This window comes from Python bivittatus, unplaced genomic scaffold (assembly GCF_059951505.1).
Source record: "Python bivittatus isolate LINGU-HERP-01145 unplaced genomic scaffold, Pbiv_v1 ctg000480_np1212, whole genome shotgun sequence".
Taxonomy (NCBI): Eukaryota; Metazoa; Chordata; class Lepidosauria; order Squamata; family Pythonidae; genus Python; species Python bivittatus.
In genome coordinates, this window is record NW_028277075.1 from 71,100,379 (window position 1) to 71,118,516 (window position 18,138).

At 41.4% G+C, this 18,138-nt stretch overlaps 1 protein-coding gene across 1 annotated transcript; it reads right to left on the bottom strand.

Annotated features, from left to right (window-relative positions):
• Positions 1-1,690: 1,690 nt before the first annotated feature.
• LOC103051559 (serine protease FAM111A-like) lies at positions 1,691-8,855 on the bottom strand. Its single transcript, XM_007423080.4, has 3 exons — positions 8,422-8,855; positions 7,959-8,034; positions 1,691-5,212 (listed from the first exon to the last, which is right to left on the bottom strand). Exons 2-3 carry the CDS (start codon positions 8,013-8,015, stop codon positions 3,254-3,256), a joined length of 2,016 nt encoding a protein of 671 aa, XP_007423142.1. The 5' UTR covers positions 8,016-8,034; positions 8,422-8,855; the 3' UTR covers positions 1,691-3,253.
• Positions 8,856-18,138: the final 9,283 nt, after the last annotated feature.

An 18,138-nucleotide genomic window follows, 5' to 3' on the forward strand; every position in this document is an offset into this window, starting at 1 on the left:
TGATGTGGCTACCCTTTCACAGTGCCTGGAGGCTGTAGGGGCCTGGATGGGGGACAACAGGCTGAAGATCTAGGCCTGGATGGGGTACAGGGAGCCTCAAGATCTAGGAGTTTATTATCTTTGGTTTTTGACAGGGTCACACTACCCCAGACAGACCTGGTACATAATCTGGCGGTTCTCCTGGACTCATGACTCCTGTTCAAAGAGCAAATGGCAGTTGTGGCTAGGAGGGCCTTTGTACAACTTCGTGTTGTGCGTAAGTTATACCCCTTCCTCAATCAGGAGCCCCTCTGCACAGTCATGCATGCCCTGGTCACCTCCCGGTTGGATTACTGCAATGCACTATACATGGGGCTACCCTTGAAGAGTATCCAGAAGCTACAGCTGGCACAGAATGCAGTGGCGTGGACAGTTCTGAATGCCCCTGGGGGGCCCATATAACACTGCTGTTACACGAGCTGCATTGGTTGCCAATTTGCTTCCGGGTCCAATTCAAGGTGTGGGTTATCACCTTTAAAGCCCTTCATGGCACAGGACCAGGTTATCTGAGGAGCTGTCTCGCCCGTTATATCAGCCCGCCCCACTTGGCCCGGCAGAAGGGGCATATTGCAGACCCCACCAGTCAAGGAATTTCAACTGGTGGGATCTAGGAAGAAGGCCTTTTCTGCCGTGGCCCCCACTCTGTGAAACAACCTACCACCTGAGTTGCGGTGTGCCCCCACTCTCATGGCCTTCAGGAAGAGCGTGAAATCCTGGCTATGCCAGATGGCCTGGAGGCCGGATAGGGCTCGCACCAGTGGAAGTGGCTCATGGAATAATTGATTTTACTCCCTTGTCATCTTGAATGTTTTTAGTTTTTATGTATAGGGTTTGTTTTTATAGCTTAACTTTTAATTAATTTAATTAATTTTAATTAATGTGGGTATTTATTTTTTTAATTGTTGGTGGGTTTACTTTAATTGTGAGCCACCCAGATTCACCTGTTGGGGGAGATGGGCGGCATACAAATTTAATAAATAAATAAATAAATAAATAAGGCCAATGTCCTTCTGAGAGTACAACAGTTGCCAGGAATTCATTTGCATCCACCAAGGACAGGACGTTCTTGATACAGGTATAGCAGTTTGGGAATTTTCTCCCTACAGGTAGTCCCCAGTTTAAGAATGAGTTCTGTTCCCAAGGTCTATCCTTAAGTCGAATTTGTACGTAAGCTGGAACAGTATTGTATAATACTGTAGTAGTAGTATTGTGTAGTGAACTCAAACCATTGTGTATTTAACTCAAATCACTGTGTATTTAACTCGAATTTGGCTACAATAAGCTCCATTCTTAACTATGGGTTTGTCTGTAACCTGGGAGTTCTTAACCCAGGGACTACCTGTATTAATTTACACTCAGCACCAAGTCTTGTAAGCTTTTTGCACAATCTATTCAAGTTTCACACCACTTGCTATTCTAACGTAATTTATACAAATAAATAATTGTATCCAATAGTATAAATTCTTCTTGTCTCTGATCTTTCTAAACCCAACTGCTTGCAAAAACTATGCTTTCATTGACATATTTTGTCATCATCAGCTGCTTTTGGAGCAAATTACAGTATATGTGATGCTTTCTCATTGGTTTCCAGGTTTAAGGCCTGTTATGATTATTAAGTGTCAAGAAACAGAAACTGAAACAATGTAATGGCTCAAGGAATCCAAAACTTTACTGACTACATGACATGATAGAATAAGACAGCAATATATCATAAATATAAAATCTTGAGATATCTGAAGTTATTCAAGATTGTGCTGCTGAAATTTTGAAGTAAAACTCCACTTCTTGAGAGCACAGTTAAAACCAGTATGTTAAGTCTACTACTAACTAAAAGACCAATATCTCCTATTTTTAAAAAAAACATCAAAACCCTATCCTGTAACGCACAGATAATTTCTTTCTTAAAAGAACCCCTTTTCTTGCCCTCATAGTATAAGAAAACTTGCCAATCACTGGTATAAATTGGTATTTAGATAAGGGTTTGACCAGAATAACGTGTAGAAGTCCTTCTCCCCTCCCCATATTAGGAACACACATTATTTACACTGTCCACTTTCTCAGCCTCCAGACTGTCAGGGCCTGTTTCTGTGGAAGTCCTTAGGCATCTTTACTCGTGACTCTGGGTCTTTCCTTGTTGCACCTAATTATGGCACCAACATGTCCAGGCAACATCTTTTTCTTCCCTCCTTGGCCCATGGCATTCATCTCAACCCATCCCACAAGTAGGCCAGGTTGCAGTCATCCTTAGCTGTATTTCTCCCTTTATTCAAACATCACTGAAGTGCAGCTTCAACACGATAACATCTGTTACCTTGAAGAGAAGGCAAGCAACTGGCTGTGACTGAGAACAAAGGCAATAGAGGCAAAATAAGATGGCAATTAAATATTCTGCCAACTCAAGGATGGCTGGATAATGCCTTGACTCAGCAGTGGGGAAAATACCTTTTTAATGTCTTCTAGAATCATCCAACCATTGCTGTGCCAAAATAACAATAAAAATGACTCTTAAGTGTCCCTTGGACTGCTAGGTCAAACCAGTCAATCCTAAAGAAAATCAATCCTGACTACTCATTGGAAGGATTGATACTGAAGCTCAAGCTCAGGTACTTTGGCCACTTAATGCGAAGAGAGGACTCTTGGAAAAGACCTTGATGCTGGAAAAGATGGAAGGCAAAAAGGAGAAGGGGATGGCGGAGGATGAGATGGTTAGACAGCATCACCAAAGCAATGAACATGAAATTGAGCAAACTCGGGGAGACAGTAAAGGACAGGAAGGCCTGCCGCAATATGGTTCATGGGGTCATGAAGAGTCAGACATGACTTAATGACTGAACAACAAGTAATGACTGGATGGTATTAGAAAATGTTGTAAGTCACTAATGGGAACCTGCCTTAGTTCCATTCTTCTTCTCTCTCAAATATGATAATTTAGTTTTTGCATAAAGGAAGAAGTACAGATAGCTGGGATACAGAGACACGACTACAAAAGAATTTATGCTACTGGGAGCTCTAAAAATGCAATGGAGAGCACTAAACTTTGAGGCATCTGTTAGAGAATTTAATGTAGAGTGGCCACTATGCTCAGCCTACATATTTGAAAATAAATGTAACTATTACAAACTGTTATAACTCCAAAGAAAGCAGAACTTTGGCAAATAATTTTCCTTCATACAATTTCATTTTTGGGGGACAAGTGGGTTGAACTTTAACAATATTAACTGGTATCCATTTTCTCCTGTGTCTCATTCAGAGATGTATTAACATGTAAGCTATTTTCCCTTGCATTAGAACCAGTCAAAGGAGGAGGAGCGATTATAGCATCATACAAAGTTTTAAATTTGGATTCAATTTTCAAAAGGATTGAATGAATTGAATGGCCATATTCAATTAGGCCATCCTCTCTGTTTCCCATTTTATAAGCAAATCCACCAGTGTGCAAAGCAACAAGCTCACCACGTTTGTTAAACACAGGTGAACCTGATGATCCCCAAAAAAAAGAGGTATCGTAACTGACAATATTAGGATCATTGCGAACTCTTTCAAAATCTTCTGGCATAAACTTATGGATACATCTTGACTCTCTAAGGTAACCACACACAGCGTTGCTGCATTCAATTTTCTGGCCTTGCTCATAACGATCTTTCAATTTACGGGAGCGTTCAAATATACTGATAACAAGACAGATATCCACAGACTTGATTTTTCCATCTGGGTGACCTATGATAAAAATGATACCGTCTTGTGGTAGTGGGAAACGTAATTGGAGCAATCCTGGTGGAAGAGGACTTTCATTTTCTTCCAATTTCAGGATAGCAAAATCAAGATCCTCATCTGATATTTCAAACCAGTTCTCAAAAAAGAAGTAACTGTTTCCTTTAGTATGATTGTCTTCATGAGAGAAAGTCACGCAGGCTAACCGCTTAATTCTGTTTCCCCAGTCCTTTTCTTCAATTCCTGCTCCAACTATCAACTTTACTACATGGTGGCAAGTTAGTATATATCTACCACTGAGAACAAAGCAAGTTCCGTAATCCATTGCTATACTGCTCGATACTATATGCCCAACTGAATTACTATAGCTAGTAAGAGTCCTCATCATATTGACTGAAAGAGAATCATTTACCTCCTTGCCAAACTGTCTTTTATAAACTTCAAAGTCATCCTTTTTCAACAATTTTAAAAAATCGTCAGTGATTTGTCTTAGCTCCATCAGCTTAGGATACAAAACCAGGACACGCTCTTTAAAAGGAATCAGCTGGCCCTGCTCAAAGTCCTGTGGCTGCTGCTGTGACTTTTTAAAAAAATTCGCCTGGCCCTGCTCAAAGTCCTGCGGTTGCTGCTGTGGCTTTTTAAAAACATTCGGCTGGCCCTGCTCAAAGTCCTGCGGCTGCTGCTGTGGCTTTTTAAAAACATTCGGCTGGCCCTTGGAAGAAGCTAAACGGTTCTGTTTCTTATTTGGACCATCTCTGCGTTTGGCACCCCTCTTAGTCTGCACCTCAATTTCAAAAACCTTACCCTGTAAGTTGTCAACTAAATAATTGTTTTGCCTGGTTTCTCCACCTACAGTCAGTTCCCAGTCCATTTCTTTTAGCAGCGGCACAAAGCGGCCATCATTGCACACAGCATCTCTTATGGATTCTCCTTTGGGGGCAAAGACACAAAATATGCAGTGTGCTTTAAGCACCTTAGAGCATCTAATTACCCTGCGGGTTTGTGCTCCACAGGTTCCCATTCTAGAACCGGTTCCACGAACATAGAACAATATACATTCTTCTTCCCTACTGTCATATTGGCGATACCATAATTCGTCAGTTTTCTCATCTTCCTTTAGCTTGTACTGCTTCATTTCATATTGTGAGCCTTCAGGTACATACTTTAAAGGCATTCCCAGATTGATGCAGATATTATCACTCTTTTTCTTCTCTATTAAGTAGAATTCTTCCGTCTCCTTTCCGTCCATCCAGGCACAAACATGGTTAGTAGCCTTGAGGGCAGTAAGCACATTGTCAGAGAGCCTGCCTCTCACTACGTGCTTCTTCCCACTGTCATCTAATGTCACAGTGAATTCTCGTTCTTCTTCGCTTGCATCCTTGTAGCTTGTTGGAGCTTCCTCAGGAAGATCGTTTCCAGGCAGATAATTATATTCATCACTAATTGGTATCTCTTCTTTGATCTAATAAAAGGCAACAATTAAATAAGCATTTTGTTTGTTATTTTGTTTTCATTTAAAAAAAACAATAAAAAGACCATGCAGCACCTGGAACCTATGTAAAGTAGATGTGACACAAATTTTTGTATAGGATATTTTCACATGTGCTTTTAACCCAATTCAGGCATTCCCTGTAAATATAATTAAACCACTTAAGAAAGAAAGAAAATAATTAAGGCCATGAGCAGAAATCTTGCACTCAACATGTCTGTGGTACTGAATACCTTTTCATCTTGAACAAAATAGTCTTAAGGGCAATTGTAAATATATTCAAGTTGATGGGGCTTATAATTTTTCCTGTAACCAGGCACGCTGCAGACCTGAGATTCTCAATCATGGGGTAATTTAAAACATGTTCTGCTCTACCCATATCTCCAGGTGCATGTAATTCCATCGTGTACCAAGGAGGGCTGTGGAGAATGTGGGGAAATTCCACCATGAGATTCCAACACTGAAAGAATTAAAGTTAGCCTGACCCATCCCTCCCACTAATAGCAGAGCCAACCGACGCTTGCAAAAATCAAGGACCAAGGATCCAGTCAGGAGAACAGGATTCTCTTATGTGACATTTAGAAATAGGAAGAGGGCAGGCTCCATATTTGTCTTTCAAGGTTTCTGTTTCCTCCTCTGGGGCAGGCGAAAGCCAAGTTAGCAGAAAGCCCTTAGCCAGCAGCCACACAATTGGGTGTACTGTAGTGAATTTGGACAGGATGCTAGGATCAGTGAAGTTAATTGTGGGATAGTTTTTTGAACTGCAGAAAATTTGATGGGGCTCTCTGAGAGACTAAGGACAAAAAACAGTTGACTCAAACCCAGCCAATCTTCTATCGCTAAAGTATTACCTGACCCCAACCTCTGGAGGCTGTTCAGGTGTGGACAAGACTGAGTGGCTATAGCTGTTTATCCCCCTTAGGTTGGGGAGGTTTTTACTGTTGGTCTTGGATGGGGTAGCACTTCTCCATTTCAGACTGGTGTGCAACTTGTGGGTCCCCCTGGACTGGCAGCTACTGCTTAAAGAGCAGGTAGCAGCTGTGGCCGGAGGGCCTTGCACAGGTTCATCTTCTGCATGTCATATTCCTTTCTCAACTGGGAAGCCCTTCAGATGGTTAATCGTGCCCTGATGATCTCACAGATAGACTACTGCAATGCATTCTACCTGGGGATGCCCCTGAATACAATCTGGAAGCTACAGCTGGTTCAAAATGCAGTGGTGCAAGCCGTAATGGGTGCTTTTCATTATGCCCATGTGTCATCGCTGCTATGCAAGCTGCATTGGCTGCCAGTTGGCTTCCATGTGCAATTCCAGTGCTGGTTATCACCTATAAAGCCCTTTATGCCAAAGGGCCTAGTTATCTGAAGAACTGCCTATCTCCAATTTTTTTCTGCCTGCCCACTCCAGGTCCTCTCTACTAAACATTGTCATCTTGTAGAACCAAGGAAGTATGCTTTCTGTCACAGTCCCCACTCTCTGGAACAGCACCCCCCCCCCCCCAGAGATATGGACAGTACCCACTCTGCTGAGGTTCAGGAAAGCACTCAAGACCTGGCTCTGATCCAAGGCCTGGGGTTAATGTGTTTATGAGGACCTTGTGGTAGTCTCCTGTTACTGTTGGCTGTTTTAGTCTGGCCTGTCTGTGTTGTTTTATGTTAACTGTTCTTACTGTTTTTGGATTTTTTAATATGCCCAGAGTCTACTGGAGTGGATGGCTAATAGTAATAAAAAATTCTAGCAGGTTTCACAGCCTGAAAAAGTTTGAGACACAGGGATGGGCAGGGAGAGACTAATGAAATACATGTCATGACATCCCCATGGAAAGCATGACTCACTTGTGTCCAATGCTAGCACAAAAGGGCTGAGCTTGCATCATACTACAACACATATTTTATCATTTTTGTGTCATTGTGGTTAGTAGTGGTTGTCTGTTGAGTATAGATTTTATTTCATGGATTTTAATCTGGGCTGTTCTGAATTTGTTCTGGTGTGCATGTACGTGATGGACCCTGAGGCTGAGATAACGTCTAGACTCCTTATCAACAGGGACCGAGATTAACCTATTCAAAATTATTTGTTCATGCTTTTTTCCTCTTCTTTTCTACTTTCTTCTAGGCCTCTGACTCTATTACATACAACAGAGGTTTAAGTCAGTGGTGTTCATTCTTCAATCAATCAATCAATCAAGCCTCCAGACCATGCCTTCCTTTTAGCTACTGAAGAAAGAAGGGGCCCACTTGTCTCCTCCCTGGTAAATCAGTGGCAGGCAGGATTTCTCTGGAGAAGCATTTCTCAACCTTGGCAACTTTAAGATGAGTGGACCTCAACTCCCAGAATTCCCTAGCCAGCCATGCTTAAAGTTGCCAAGGCTGAGAAACACTGCTCTGGAATAAAGCAAGCATATGTAGTTGGCTCTCCCCCAGGACTCGTAGGGTAGTTGCAGCAGGGCTGGAAGAGAAGATTTTGGTGACATCTCATGGGAAACAGCAGGAAGGTAAGCCCCCATAACCTCTAGATGCATGTGCTCCATTGCATTTGTTGAAGATCAAACATTCCACCACTCCTGCTACTTAATAGCACTGGCAAACCACATTTTACATAATGCCTTCCTGCCTGGATAACAGGAGTTGTGCACTGTAGATGTCTTTTCATCCCTCTTGAATACCCACACACAGACGATGTGAGCAATAACCAATTCAGAACAAGCAAGAACTCTACCTTTCTACTTCTTCCATCACTGGTTGTATCAGCGTAAGAATCTTTCAACAGTTCCATCTTTACTGGAGCAGGTAAACTGAGGAGAGAAAAAAAGAGATGATCACCTAAACAAGAGGGTTATACTGAATTTCTTCTGTTATTTTGACAATTTTTTTTCACCGTCCCGTTATTCACTTTCAGTGGTGCATTTTTGCTACTTTGGACACATATTTTCACAATAGACTGTAGTTTGTTACTTACATTTATTGAATAAACCAAAATTAATCAGTATGTCACACTAAATCATGATCAAACTAACCAACTTATTGTTGAGTGTGCTGGGTAACCCAGCCATGGTTTCCCGTGCCCCACGGAGAGCTGTGAGATTAAATTCGCGGGTGGGACGGGAGAACTCAGAGTAAAGGAAATCACTATCATTCTCTGCGTCGTTTCACGTTCACAACTGCATTCAAGAATTGTTTACCTGTAAAGGGAGCTGTCTCTCAGCCGAAGGTTGGAAACAGAAGACGACAACGGGAAGGCCGGTAGCTCACCTTCCAGAATCCTCTATAAAGGGGAGAATGGCGCAACGACCGCATCCTTGTACTTTTTCGAAAGGCGGGGCGGGGCGGCGCAGAGAAACTAACTTCCAATAGAAACGAATATGTGTAGCTCAGGGTTGAACTGTGGAGCCCTTGGGGTTCTCTGAGTTTTCTTGCAAACCTAGCCGGGTAATGAAAAGTTTGCAAGAAAACAACGAAGCTCAGAGAACCATAAGGGCTCCACAAACTAACTTCCCCCTCAACGTCTTTTCCCGCGGCGGAAATTTGTGCCCAGAAGTTTAGCGGGCTCATCTCTGCCAAAGGGCTCCGAGAAGCGATCCCCCGCCCTTCCACTTTTTATGACTGGAAATAAAAAGCAGCTGCTTTCCGAGAAACAAAAGCGAAACGGGATCAACGTCTGAAATTACTTTTATGGCCTCTTGAGGCGCTCTGAATGAGTCCCCGGAAGATAGAGAAGGAGGCTCCAGCCCGCGGAAAGTGTCGCCGAGGCCAGGCGGGCGTTCGCCTTCCAGCGGAAGGCCGGAAAGGACTGGCGGGGGCCTGGAAGCCAGGACCGTTGCCAGCGCGATTCAGAGCCTTGCTCCCTTCGGCTTCCGAATTAAGTTGCGCTCGCACTCCAGCCAACGCCAGCCCTCGGCTGAAAAATGGAGACGGGGCGGGAAAAAAAAGAAACGAGACCACACAATCTAAAGGGGGCTTCACTCACCCTAGCCCAAGGCCTGGGCGAAGAGCCAGGTCTTCAAGGCCCTTCGAAACCCCAGCAGGGTGGGGACCATCCGGATCGCAGAGGGCAGGCGCTGCTACGGAGAAGGCGCGCTTTTGGGATCCCGATGGAAGGCGTCGATTGATCGAAGGGACCCGGAGTGCGCCAGCCCTGCCAGATCGAACCAGCGAGGCAGATGAGGATGATTTCAAGGAAGTGCAAAACATCAGAATGAGAGCTATTGGGTATAAAACAGAGACAGTTAAATATTTCCTCTCATCCGTTTACTGCAGGCATTTCACTTTTCCGAAATAAAGGAGGGAACCTTCCACAGATGGTAGTTTTCCCTCTTTAACTCCAGAAGAGGGAGTTCAAATTTCTGTTTTAACCTCGGCACTCTTCTCCCGGATCGTAAGGCAACTTTTAATTTTTTTTTAAGTCCAATATTTGTGTTTTTAGATAATGTGTGTTTTAAAAAGGGGAGGGAAGGAGGAGAATAGGAAAGGCAATCATAAGGCATCCACATTCTCCAAGAACAAGTAGACCAACTGTGTTTCTACATGGATTTTCTTTTCTGCCTCTCCCAAATTGTGCTACTATTCCGGTCTTCAATACATTTTCTGAAGTAAGAAAAACAAAGGATAAAACAGTAGAAACACAGGGAACTGTTATATACTAGTGTCATCTGAACAGTCCCATAAAAGTTTGTGAATGGGGCATAGCAATTGCACACTAAAGGGTTCACCTTAAAACACTTTTCCAAGAAAGAACCCCCCCCCCATCCCTTTCAATGGAATTGGATTGGAGGGTGTTCTGTCTTTGATAGGAAAGTTACTGGATTTTTTCACTGGAATGGCACGAGGACTGTTCTATTAAAAAATACCTGGTTGGAAACTCAGCCGCATCTAGAACTTTGGGAAAATAGTATCTTTGGAAAGGAGTAGTTTTCAACAACAACAACTCTTCTTCTTCGAACAATTTGGAAAATAGATGCAATGGAAACAATTATGTCCCTCCCCTGCATTCTCATCCCTCAGTGGGTCTTACTAGTGTAACAGACTTGCTTCTCCTCCTCCTCTTCCCCCCATGATTTTTCCCTTAAGCAACTCAATTCACTTAATCATAAGAAGAAAAAAAGCAGAAGGAAAGCATTGAAAACATGGCTGAGGTCTCAAAGTGGCGTTATATATGGTGGTTAAGAAGAAACATTGCAGTCATGACAACAGTATCACACAACAAGTTTACTTGATGATGTTCTCTGTTTACTTCTCACCATCAGAGACAGCTGGTGGCCTACGAAAGAGCACTGGAAGCATTAGCACAAATGCAAACATAAAGATAATTCTGAGTATTTTTAGAGAAGTGTAAAACCTGAACCATATACTTGCTTCAGCTAATGCTTGACCTCAGTGATACCTTCCCATCAGTACAAATATTTCACCAAGAGAGGTATAAAAAGCAAATGCACAATAAAATCTTATTTGAGTCTACTCAGAAGTCCCTGTAGTTAAATAAGACTGATTCCAGTACATATCATAGAATGATACACAGCCTATAGAGCACAAACATATATTCACAATTTCTAATGAATGAACTGTATTTCTATATCCAGCTCTGAATATTGGATTATCTGTTTCTGTTCCTATAGTGGTGTGGAACAAAATAAACATTGGACAGGTATAGTTTGATAGACATGTTTGTACCAAGATAAATAACATCTGTAGAACTGATCACAATAAAGAATCCAATAAAAAAGAAAAAAAATTAAGTAAACATGTGCCAGTCTTTTCATGTGAATAAAAAAATTAGCAATGCCATATTAATAGTGCTGAGGGTGGAACACAGGCTCTAATCATCTGTTGAAGTGAATGGTAAATTAAACACTTAAAGGGCAATACAGTGATTACAATTCTCTTGAGAGATATAAGCACCATCATCATTTAGCAAGCAGTCTATAAAGATGTATGGTGTTCTTTCTGCTCAGCCCACCTCTCAACCTCACAGCGCTGCCAGAAGTCCCCCTGCAGAGGGGTGTCATCTTAGAGCTGACAGTTCTGTCATTATCTTTTCAGCCGAAAGGCACTGCCATGGGGGAGAAGGAAAAGGCCTCTTTTCCTTTGCCAGTGCAAACTTCTGGGTGAAGTCTTGGAATCATGAAATGGCAGCCCGCAAATAGCATTAGGTCATCCTTGGTATCAAAGCAGCAATGCTCAAAAAACTTAAGGAAGCTAACTGTCCCTCTGCCTGGCAGCTTCTTGCATCCCACTCCAGTTCAAAACACTTAGACGCAGCCTAGGGCTTGCCTCTTCTTAGAGCAGTGTTGTCCAAACTTGGCCACTTTAATTTCCCAGCCAGGGAATTTCCCAGCCAGGGAATTCTGGGAGTTGAAGTCCACTCATCTTAAAGTGGCCAAGTTTGAACAACAATGTCTTAGAGGATCCCCAGAAAAGCAATTGAAGCAGCAGAAGGAAGATTGTGAAAAAGAACCGTCTCCGCAGAATTGTTTTTCCAGCAGCTGGTTCTTTCACCACATTGATGCAGGGAAAGCAGAAGCCTCCAGAGGTGGGGCTGGTGTGGTTGCTTCCACTTCTCTCGAGAACCTGGCTGAAGCCTCAGCCAGCAGACCAACCCTGGTCACTTGTTTTTCCAGCCTTGTGATTCACGATTGCCCCTTGTGACACTTACAGCCTGCTTTTCACCCAAAAGCTCAGGTGATATAGAAAGACAAAGAGACATGGTAATTTCTCATTTTAGCTTCCTGTCAACCATTCTTATAATTCAGACTAAGAAACAGTGGCAGTGATCCTACAGTGTTTCATTTTCGTATTTATTAAGTAATAGTAAAGTCCTAGGGGGCTTTGGATGTCATACACTAAGAAATTAAGATCAGTACAATTAAACAGTACATTAATAAATCAGGAGAGAGTCATTGAGAGTCAGGTGGCCTATAAATGGTACAAATATCATAGAGAATGAGACACACACCCCTACAATTGTCTCAGGCTGAAGGCTTAGTTTAAATGGATGCCTTTCACTTGCTTACATAAAGCAAGGAGGGCTGGGGCCAGACACATCCCACATCAAGCAGAAAAGAGAATTCCCCCACGAAATGCAAATGTCTATCATCTGGTCTATGCGCTGTGAACCTTGCGAGGAGGGGAGCCTCTCAGCAAGCTTTCTCAAGATGGCTGGCCAAGAGATTCTATCCAGACAGGCAGATTAGTATACCATGGTTTACTAGATAAACCACAGTGGCTAGATTCATAGATATTAAACTTTAAATCAGCATTCTCAAACTTGACATCTTTAAGATGTGTGGACTTCAACTCCCAGAATTCCACACATCTTAAAGTTGCCAAGCTTGAGAAACACTGATTTAAATCATGATTTACTAAATATATTGGTCTGTATCTATACAATATACTAAGCTACAAATAAGCCAACCACATTTTGGTTTCATATGTGTAAGTGCAGGTAGCAACTTGTTCATACACAGACCTGAACATTTCATGGCTAAGAAAATCCTGAATCCAGGAGTCTTGATCCCAGACTAAGATTTTGTCTATCATCATGTTGCCTCTTTTAAACTCCAGCTGCATTCATTCTTCCTAATCCAGGTCTTGACTGTACATCATGCTTGATACTGCTCTCCGGTCATATTGTTTTCCTTTGTTTATTTATACAATTTATATGCCACTCTGTCCTGTGCCTGACCCATTTTCTTTCTTCTCCCCCCGCCCCAAGAGTGGAGAAATATAAACAAACTATCTTTTCCTGAACAGCTTTTCTCCCCAGTGCAGCACTTCCCCAAAAGTGCTAACCTCAAGTTAACAAGCTCAGACCTTAATTAGTTGATTAATTAATGTGCAGCCCTCTGGCAAGCTTGCACTGCTACCTGAAACGGAACAGACCTTAATCAGTTTCAGATCAAAGGCTTTTTTTGCTTCTTATGGGGCTGGCAGCCTACAGTGCCCTAGGCATGTAGCAGGTGCTAGCACATTCCTCTCAATCTGTATTCCCCATTGTGTGCCTGCTTACTCTCTTGTAATCCCTTCTTCTCCAATGAGTATGAATACAAACATTAATTCCACTCTCACTAATTATCCCAGTGCTGGGTGAGCATTCCAAAGGGTGGGGAAGTGGGGGAAAATGTCTATAAGATTTGCCCTTTTACCTGGCTTCCTTGTGAGCCAAATTCCAGAGACAGTCCTTGCCATTTGGGGTTCAATCCCTCTGATGCTGTAAGTGTATTCAGGGACAATTTCTTAATAAAATTTCTTCAAAGTTCATTACTGTCCTGGCATCTCCCTTAGTGTTCTTGTTCTTTGGTATCCGTCCTGCAAATCCTAAATTAAGCATTGACACACAAATTAGTGGCAACACACTCCTTCCTACTGAGCCCTCTTAATTTTTAAAGAAATGTTTGTTCCTCACATTAGCAAAAAACCTGAAGTTCCCTGTCTAAGAATATATTGATTGTCTGCTGCCCAAAGTCTTAATGGGCACTTTTCCATATTCCATGTATATAAACTGTGAATGAGTTTTGCTGTTCTTAAACAGTTCTAAAGTTATGAGTAAGCAGAAGGGGGATTTATTTAAAGCATTTATATGGCCTCCCAAGTAGACGACATGATTCTGGGTGCCATACAAAAACCAGTAGACAAAATACAAAAGAGAAATAAGCGCATACCGATACTGATGTGCCTGGTAAGAGTATCATTGTAGAGAGTGGAGAGGATGGCCTTGACAGAGAGAAGGAAGACCTGTTACCATGGCAACAAACAGACAAACATGGTTCAAGCCCATGCCATTTATGGAAATGCCTAATGCAGCCATCCTCTTAGTTCACATGAAATTAAAAGAGGGAGGAGGGAAGCACATTCAGACTTGCAAAATTCTGCCACTGTGGCCATTCTAATAAAAGTCATCTTAGGCCTATGCAATACAGTACCTGTTTCTTGATCTGGTCTACCTTGTAGAACTGACAGTCATAGGCATGCTCCCACAGATGGTATACACCAACCTGATGTTTTCCAGAAGGCTGGGAATTCTTGGAATTACAGTTCCAGCTTATCTGGAGAGACCCAGGTTGGGAAAGGCTGTTGTATACTCTTGTGAGCCTTGATCCTGTGGGGGCCCATGAAGGAGAGTTGTGTTTCCTGTATTCCAGTCCAAACGGTCATGTTCCAAGCAATCAAAGGCAATCTGATTCCTAGGAAGCGCTGATTAACAGATCAGGAATAATTTGTGATATCTGTGACTTGGATGGAAGTAGCTGAATACTGTAAGACATTGAAGAAAAAATTGAACTTCTACCTGGAAGGAAGATATTTGAATCACCTGCAGCACAAAGAATGAGTTGAAATTAGGCCTTTAATCTTCAGTAAAGGAATAGTCTAAAGGCTCTTTTACAGCTGAGAACAACATCAAGCTGTCATACTGAATATGAAACCTGCCATTGTTTTTCATTGCTGCCACCAGTAGATGATGCTATAAAACACTCCCTATTCACTGTTTTGTATTTGCCACTTCTACTATAGGCTGGTACCATCTACAATTTAGGTGACATTTAATTATTCACAGGATAGAAGGAATGCTTAGATTAGAGCAATTAATAAAACAAATTCTTTCTGAAAAGGGCTAGGTTTAGAAGGATGAAGGATCAAGTCCAGAACATTTACTGTTCAAGTATGAATCTGATTAAAAGTCACCCAACACATCCTTCTTTGGTAGCCCAGATAGTCCAGGACAAATAGGACTTCACATTAGAGCACCCCAAAGCCTCTTAGCTCAGAAGTGAATGTGTTTGGGAGGTAGAAATGGCTGTGCAATCATAGTCTGACAATACTAATTTTCCTACTTCAGCCAAGACATCTTCAACTTTGTCCAAGTCCATGACTGAAATAATATCTTATTGATTAGCCATGAGGTCATATCAGAATACAAAATACAAGACAATGGCTATATTGTTAGTGAAATTGACTGCACTCTCCTGCTGATAATGTTTTTATGCTTTTAATAATTTATATTGTTTTTAATGTTTTTTATTGTTATGCTTTTGCAGTTGTGTGTGTGTGTGTGTAACTTTATAAGGTACCTTAGAGTCACATATATGAGATGAGTGGCTATATAAATTGAATAAACAAAATAATAAGACCATACATAACAAAATAGAGCAAAAGGCAAAATTAAAAGAAAATGCAATTCATATTTCTATATCACCTCAACAATTTATCCCAGTGAGATTCACTTATGGAGTTCTCAACTGTACTGTTTTATCAAGATAAAAGGCTGTATTATGTATAATATTTGGGTTTTGGCCACACATAAAATGTGTTGTTTTAATGTAAGGATCCCAACAGGCCACTCATCTAATTCAAGATATTGATCTTTCTTTTTACTACTATTTCTGTTACCGTTTATTTATATAAAAGCTAAGATCTGTCTATTCATGTATTTCTGGTGCTCCAGAGATTGAGGACATAGCACCTACATTAAACTAATGTATCTGCTATGTCCTCAATCTCTGGAGCACCACAAATACATGTATGTTCATGGTAGGGAACTTGGTTAAACCTTCCATATTCCATATTTAACCATTATATCTAACTGCTCAAATCTCACACGAGTAAATATGGTCCTGAGATATTTGGACATTTTTATATTTAGATATTTTTTCTGTGTGAAAGACAGCTTTAGAGCAGCTCATCCATTTCAGCATGCAGGCCTAGATGAGGGTGGCTATGAGGTGCTATGCTCAAGATTCTTTGTGTGGCAATCTTTTTTGCCTGTTGTCCAGAGACAGTTGGACAAGAAATAATTTGTAAGTTGTACAGTCCAAGAGATCTCTGAGATTTTGTCTGTTCTATCAGACACAGTTTTGGGAGTCTTTCAGGTTCCATAGAATTAATTTTGTACCAGTAATTATAAGCCCTAATTTTTGACAAAGAATAAAGTATATAAATTCACAACTCATCTCTAACTGAGGCAGCTGGGGTTTTTTATCCACACTCCCAAAATACTCCTCAGATATTGTAATTGTGTTTGCACTAGTTATAGGACATGTTTTAAGCCCCATACTTTATGTAAGGGCATACCATTGGCTTTATTTTTTATTTGTTTTTTTGTTTTTTTTGTGCCTACAAGTCAGTTTTTGACTCCTGGAGAGTGCCTGGACTAGCCCCTGCAGTTTTCTGGGCAAGATTTTTTGGGAGTGGTTTGCCATTGCCTCCTTCCTAGGGCTGAGAGAGAGTGACTGGCCCAAGGTCCCCCAGCTGGCTTCGTGCCTAAGGTGGGACTAAAACTCACAGTCTCCCAGTTTCTAGCCTGATGCCTTAACCACTGGCTCTCAGTTTGGCTTTATATACCTTAATAATTAGGGCTAAGGAACCTAGCCAACAGTGATTTACTAATTTATTAATTTTAACAACAAATTCATATGTGTATAAGTGAGATTATTAATAATCAAAGAAGTATCCCAACTTGCAAATGTGACAATAAAATCATATAATCAGCCTCTAGCAAAGTGCTATAATGCATGTTGAGTACCTTAGGCATATGTACTTCAGGATCTCTCATCAGTCCTAGTAAGTCATTGATATATAGGTTAATAGCGACAGTGCAAGTATGCACCCGGTCTTAATCCTTTGTGAGCATTAATCCTATTTGTTATGGCTCCATTGACCCCAAACCACACCCTCAATCAGGTATTTGTGTGAAGGGCTTTGATCATTGCAAGCAGTCTGGGCTCCCTACTGAAGATAGTCCGTTTCCTCCACGGTATTTCTCTGTTAACTGTGTTAAACACTGCCCTAAGGTCTATAAAGGCACCAAACAATTGCCTCCCTTTGCTGACAGAATTAGTAATCAGATGGTTCAAGACAAAACAATTATTGATAGGAGACTGACCCTGCTTAAAGCCAGATTGCTCTTCTGCTAAAGTGCACTTTTCAGTCACCCAGCTCTCAGTTCTGCTCAAGAGGAACATATGTATGTACGTATGATGGGCCTGTAATTATGAGGATTCTTTTTATCCCCTTTTTAAAATACAGGAACTACAATTGCCATCTTCCACCAAACTGGGATACAACAGGTATTATTTCTATGCATGAACAGCCCTCTCTTTAAATAGCTCGGGTGATAGAAAGTCTTTGCAGGGGCAAGAGCAAGTCTTTGCTCTTTAGACCTTTTATAACTGAGATTGAAACTCAGTTTCTAAAACTGGCAGTCAATGGACTGTACCTTCTGTAGGTGGTACATCACTATTCGGTAACTGTTTCTCAACAGGTTCCACAACAGCGAACAAGTGGGAATATTAATTTTCCCTATCCTCACCTGAGATTGGTACAGTATATCGAATGTGAACCTCTGTTCATTCAGGATTCCAGCCACAAAGTGCCAAAATATAGCCAAATGATGGCTTCTCGCTGCCAGCTCTAGTCCTGACCAAATTGAAGCAGTGTAACTGTTTGTTTGTTTAATGAGTTTCTTATACTGTCTTCTAAGAGGCAGCATCTGTGTGTGTGTGTATTCCACATGGCCCCAACCCACTGAGCTTTCATAATGCCTTATGAACCTGGCTCTTCTGACAGGCCCTGGATGGGGTGGCAATTGGCTCCCTGATGGTGTTTGGCTGAAAATCTGTTCATTTAGTTACCCTTTCTTAATATACACCTTGCATTTTACTGTTGATTTTGTCCCTTAAAAAAAAAAACTTTTATTATTTTTTATTTGATGTTTTAATCCTATTCTGCAAGCTGCCTAGAGTCACTTCATGAATGAGGCAGCGTACAAACTGATACATATTTTTTTTAAAACTAAAAGAGGCAAGCAAAAGATATAATGATTTTGATGAAAAGAAAAATTGTTCTGGACATGGATGAAAAGGGCTAAATGAGGAGTCTCCAGCGAAATGAATGGAATTAAAAATAAAAGT

Bases quoted from the DNA above. Each gene is read 5' to 3' on its own strand.
- LOC103051559 (XM_007423080.4), bottom strand. From the start codon at position 8,015: ATGGAACTGTTGAAAGATTCTTACGCTGATACAACCAGTGATGGAAGA. The intron at 5,213-7,958 runs GTAGAGTTCTTG...GCCTTTTATTAG, and splicing joins GTGATGGAAGAAGTAGAAAG to ATCAAAGAAGAGATACCAAT.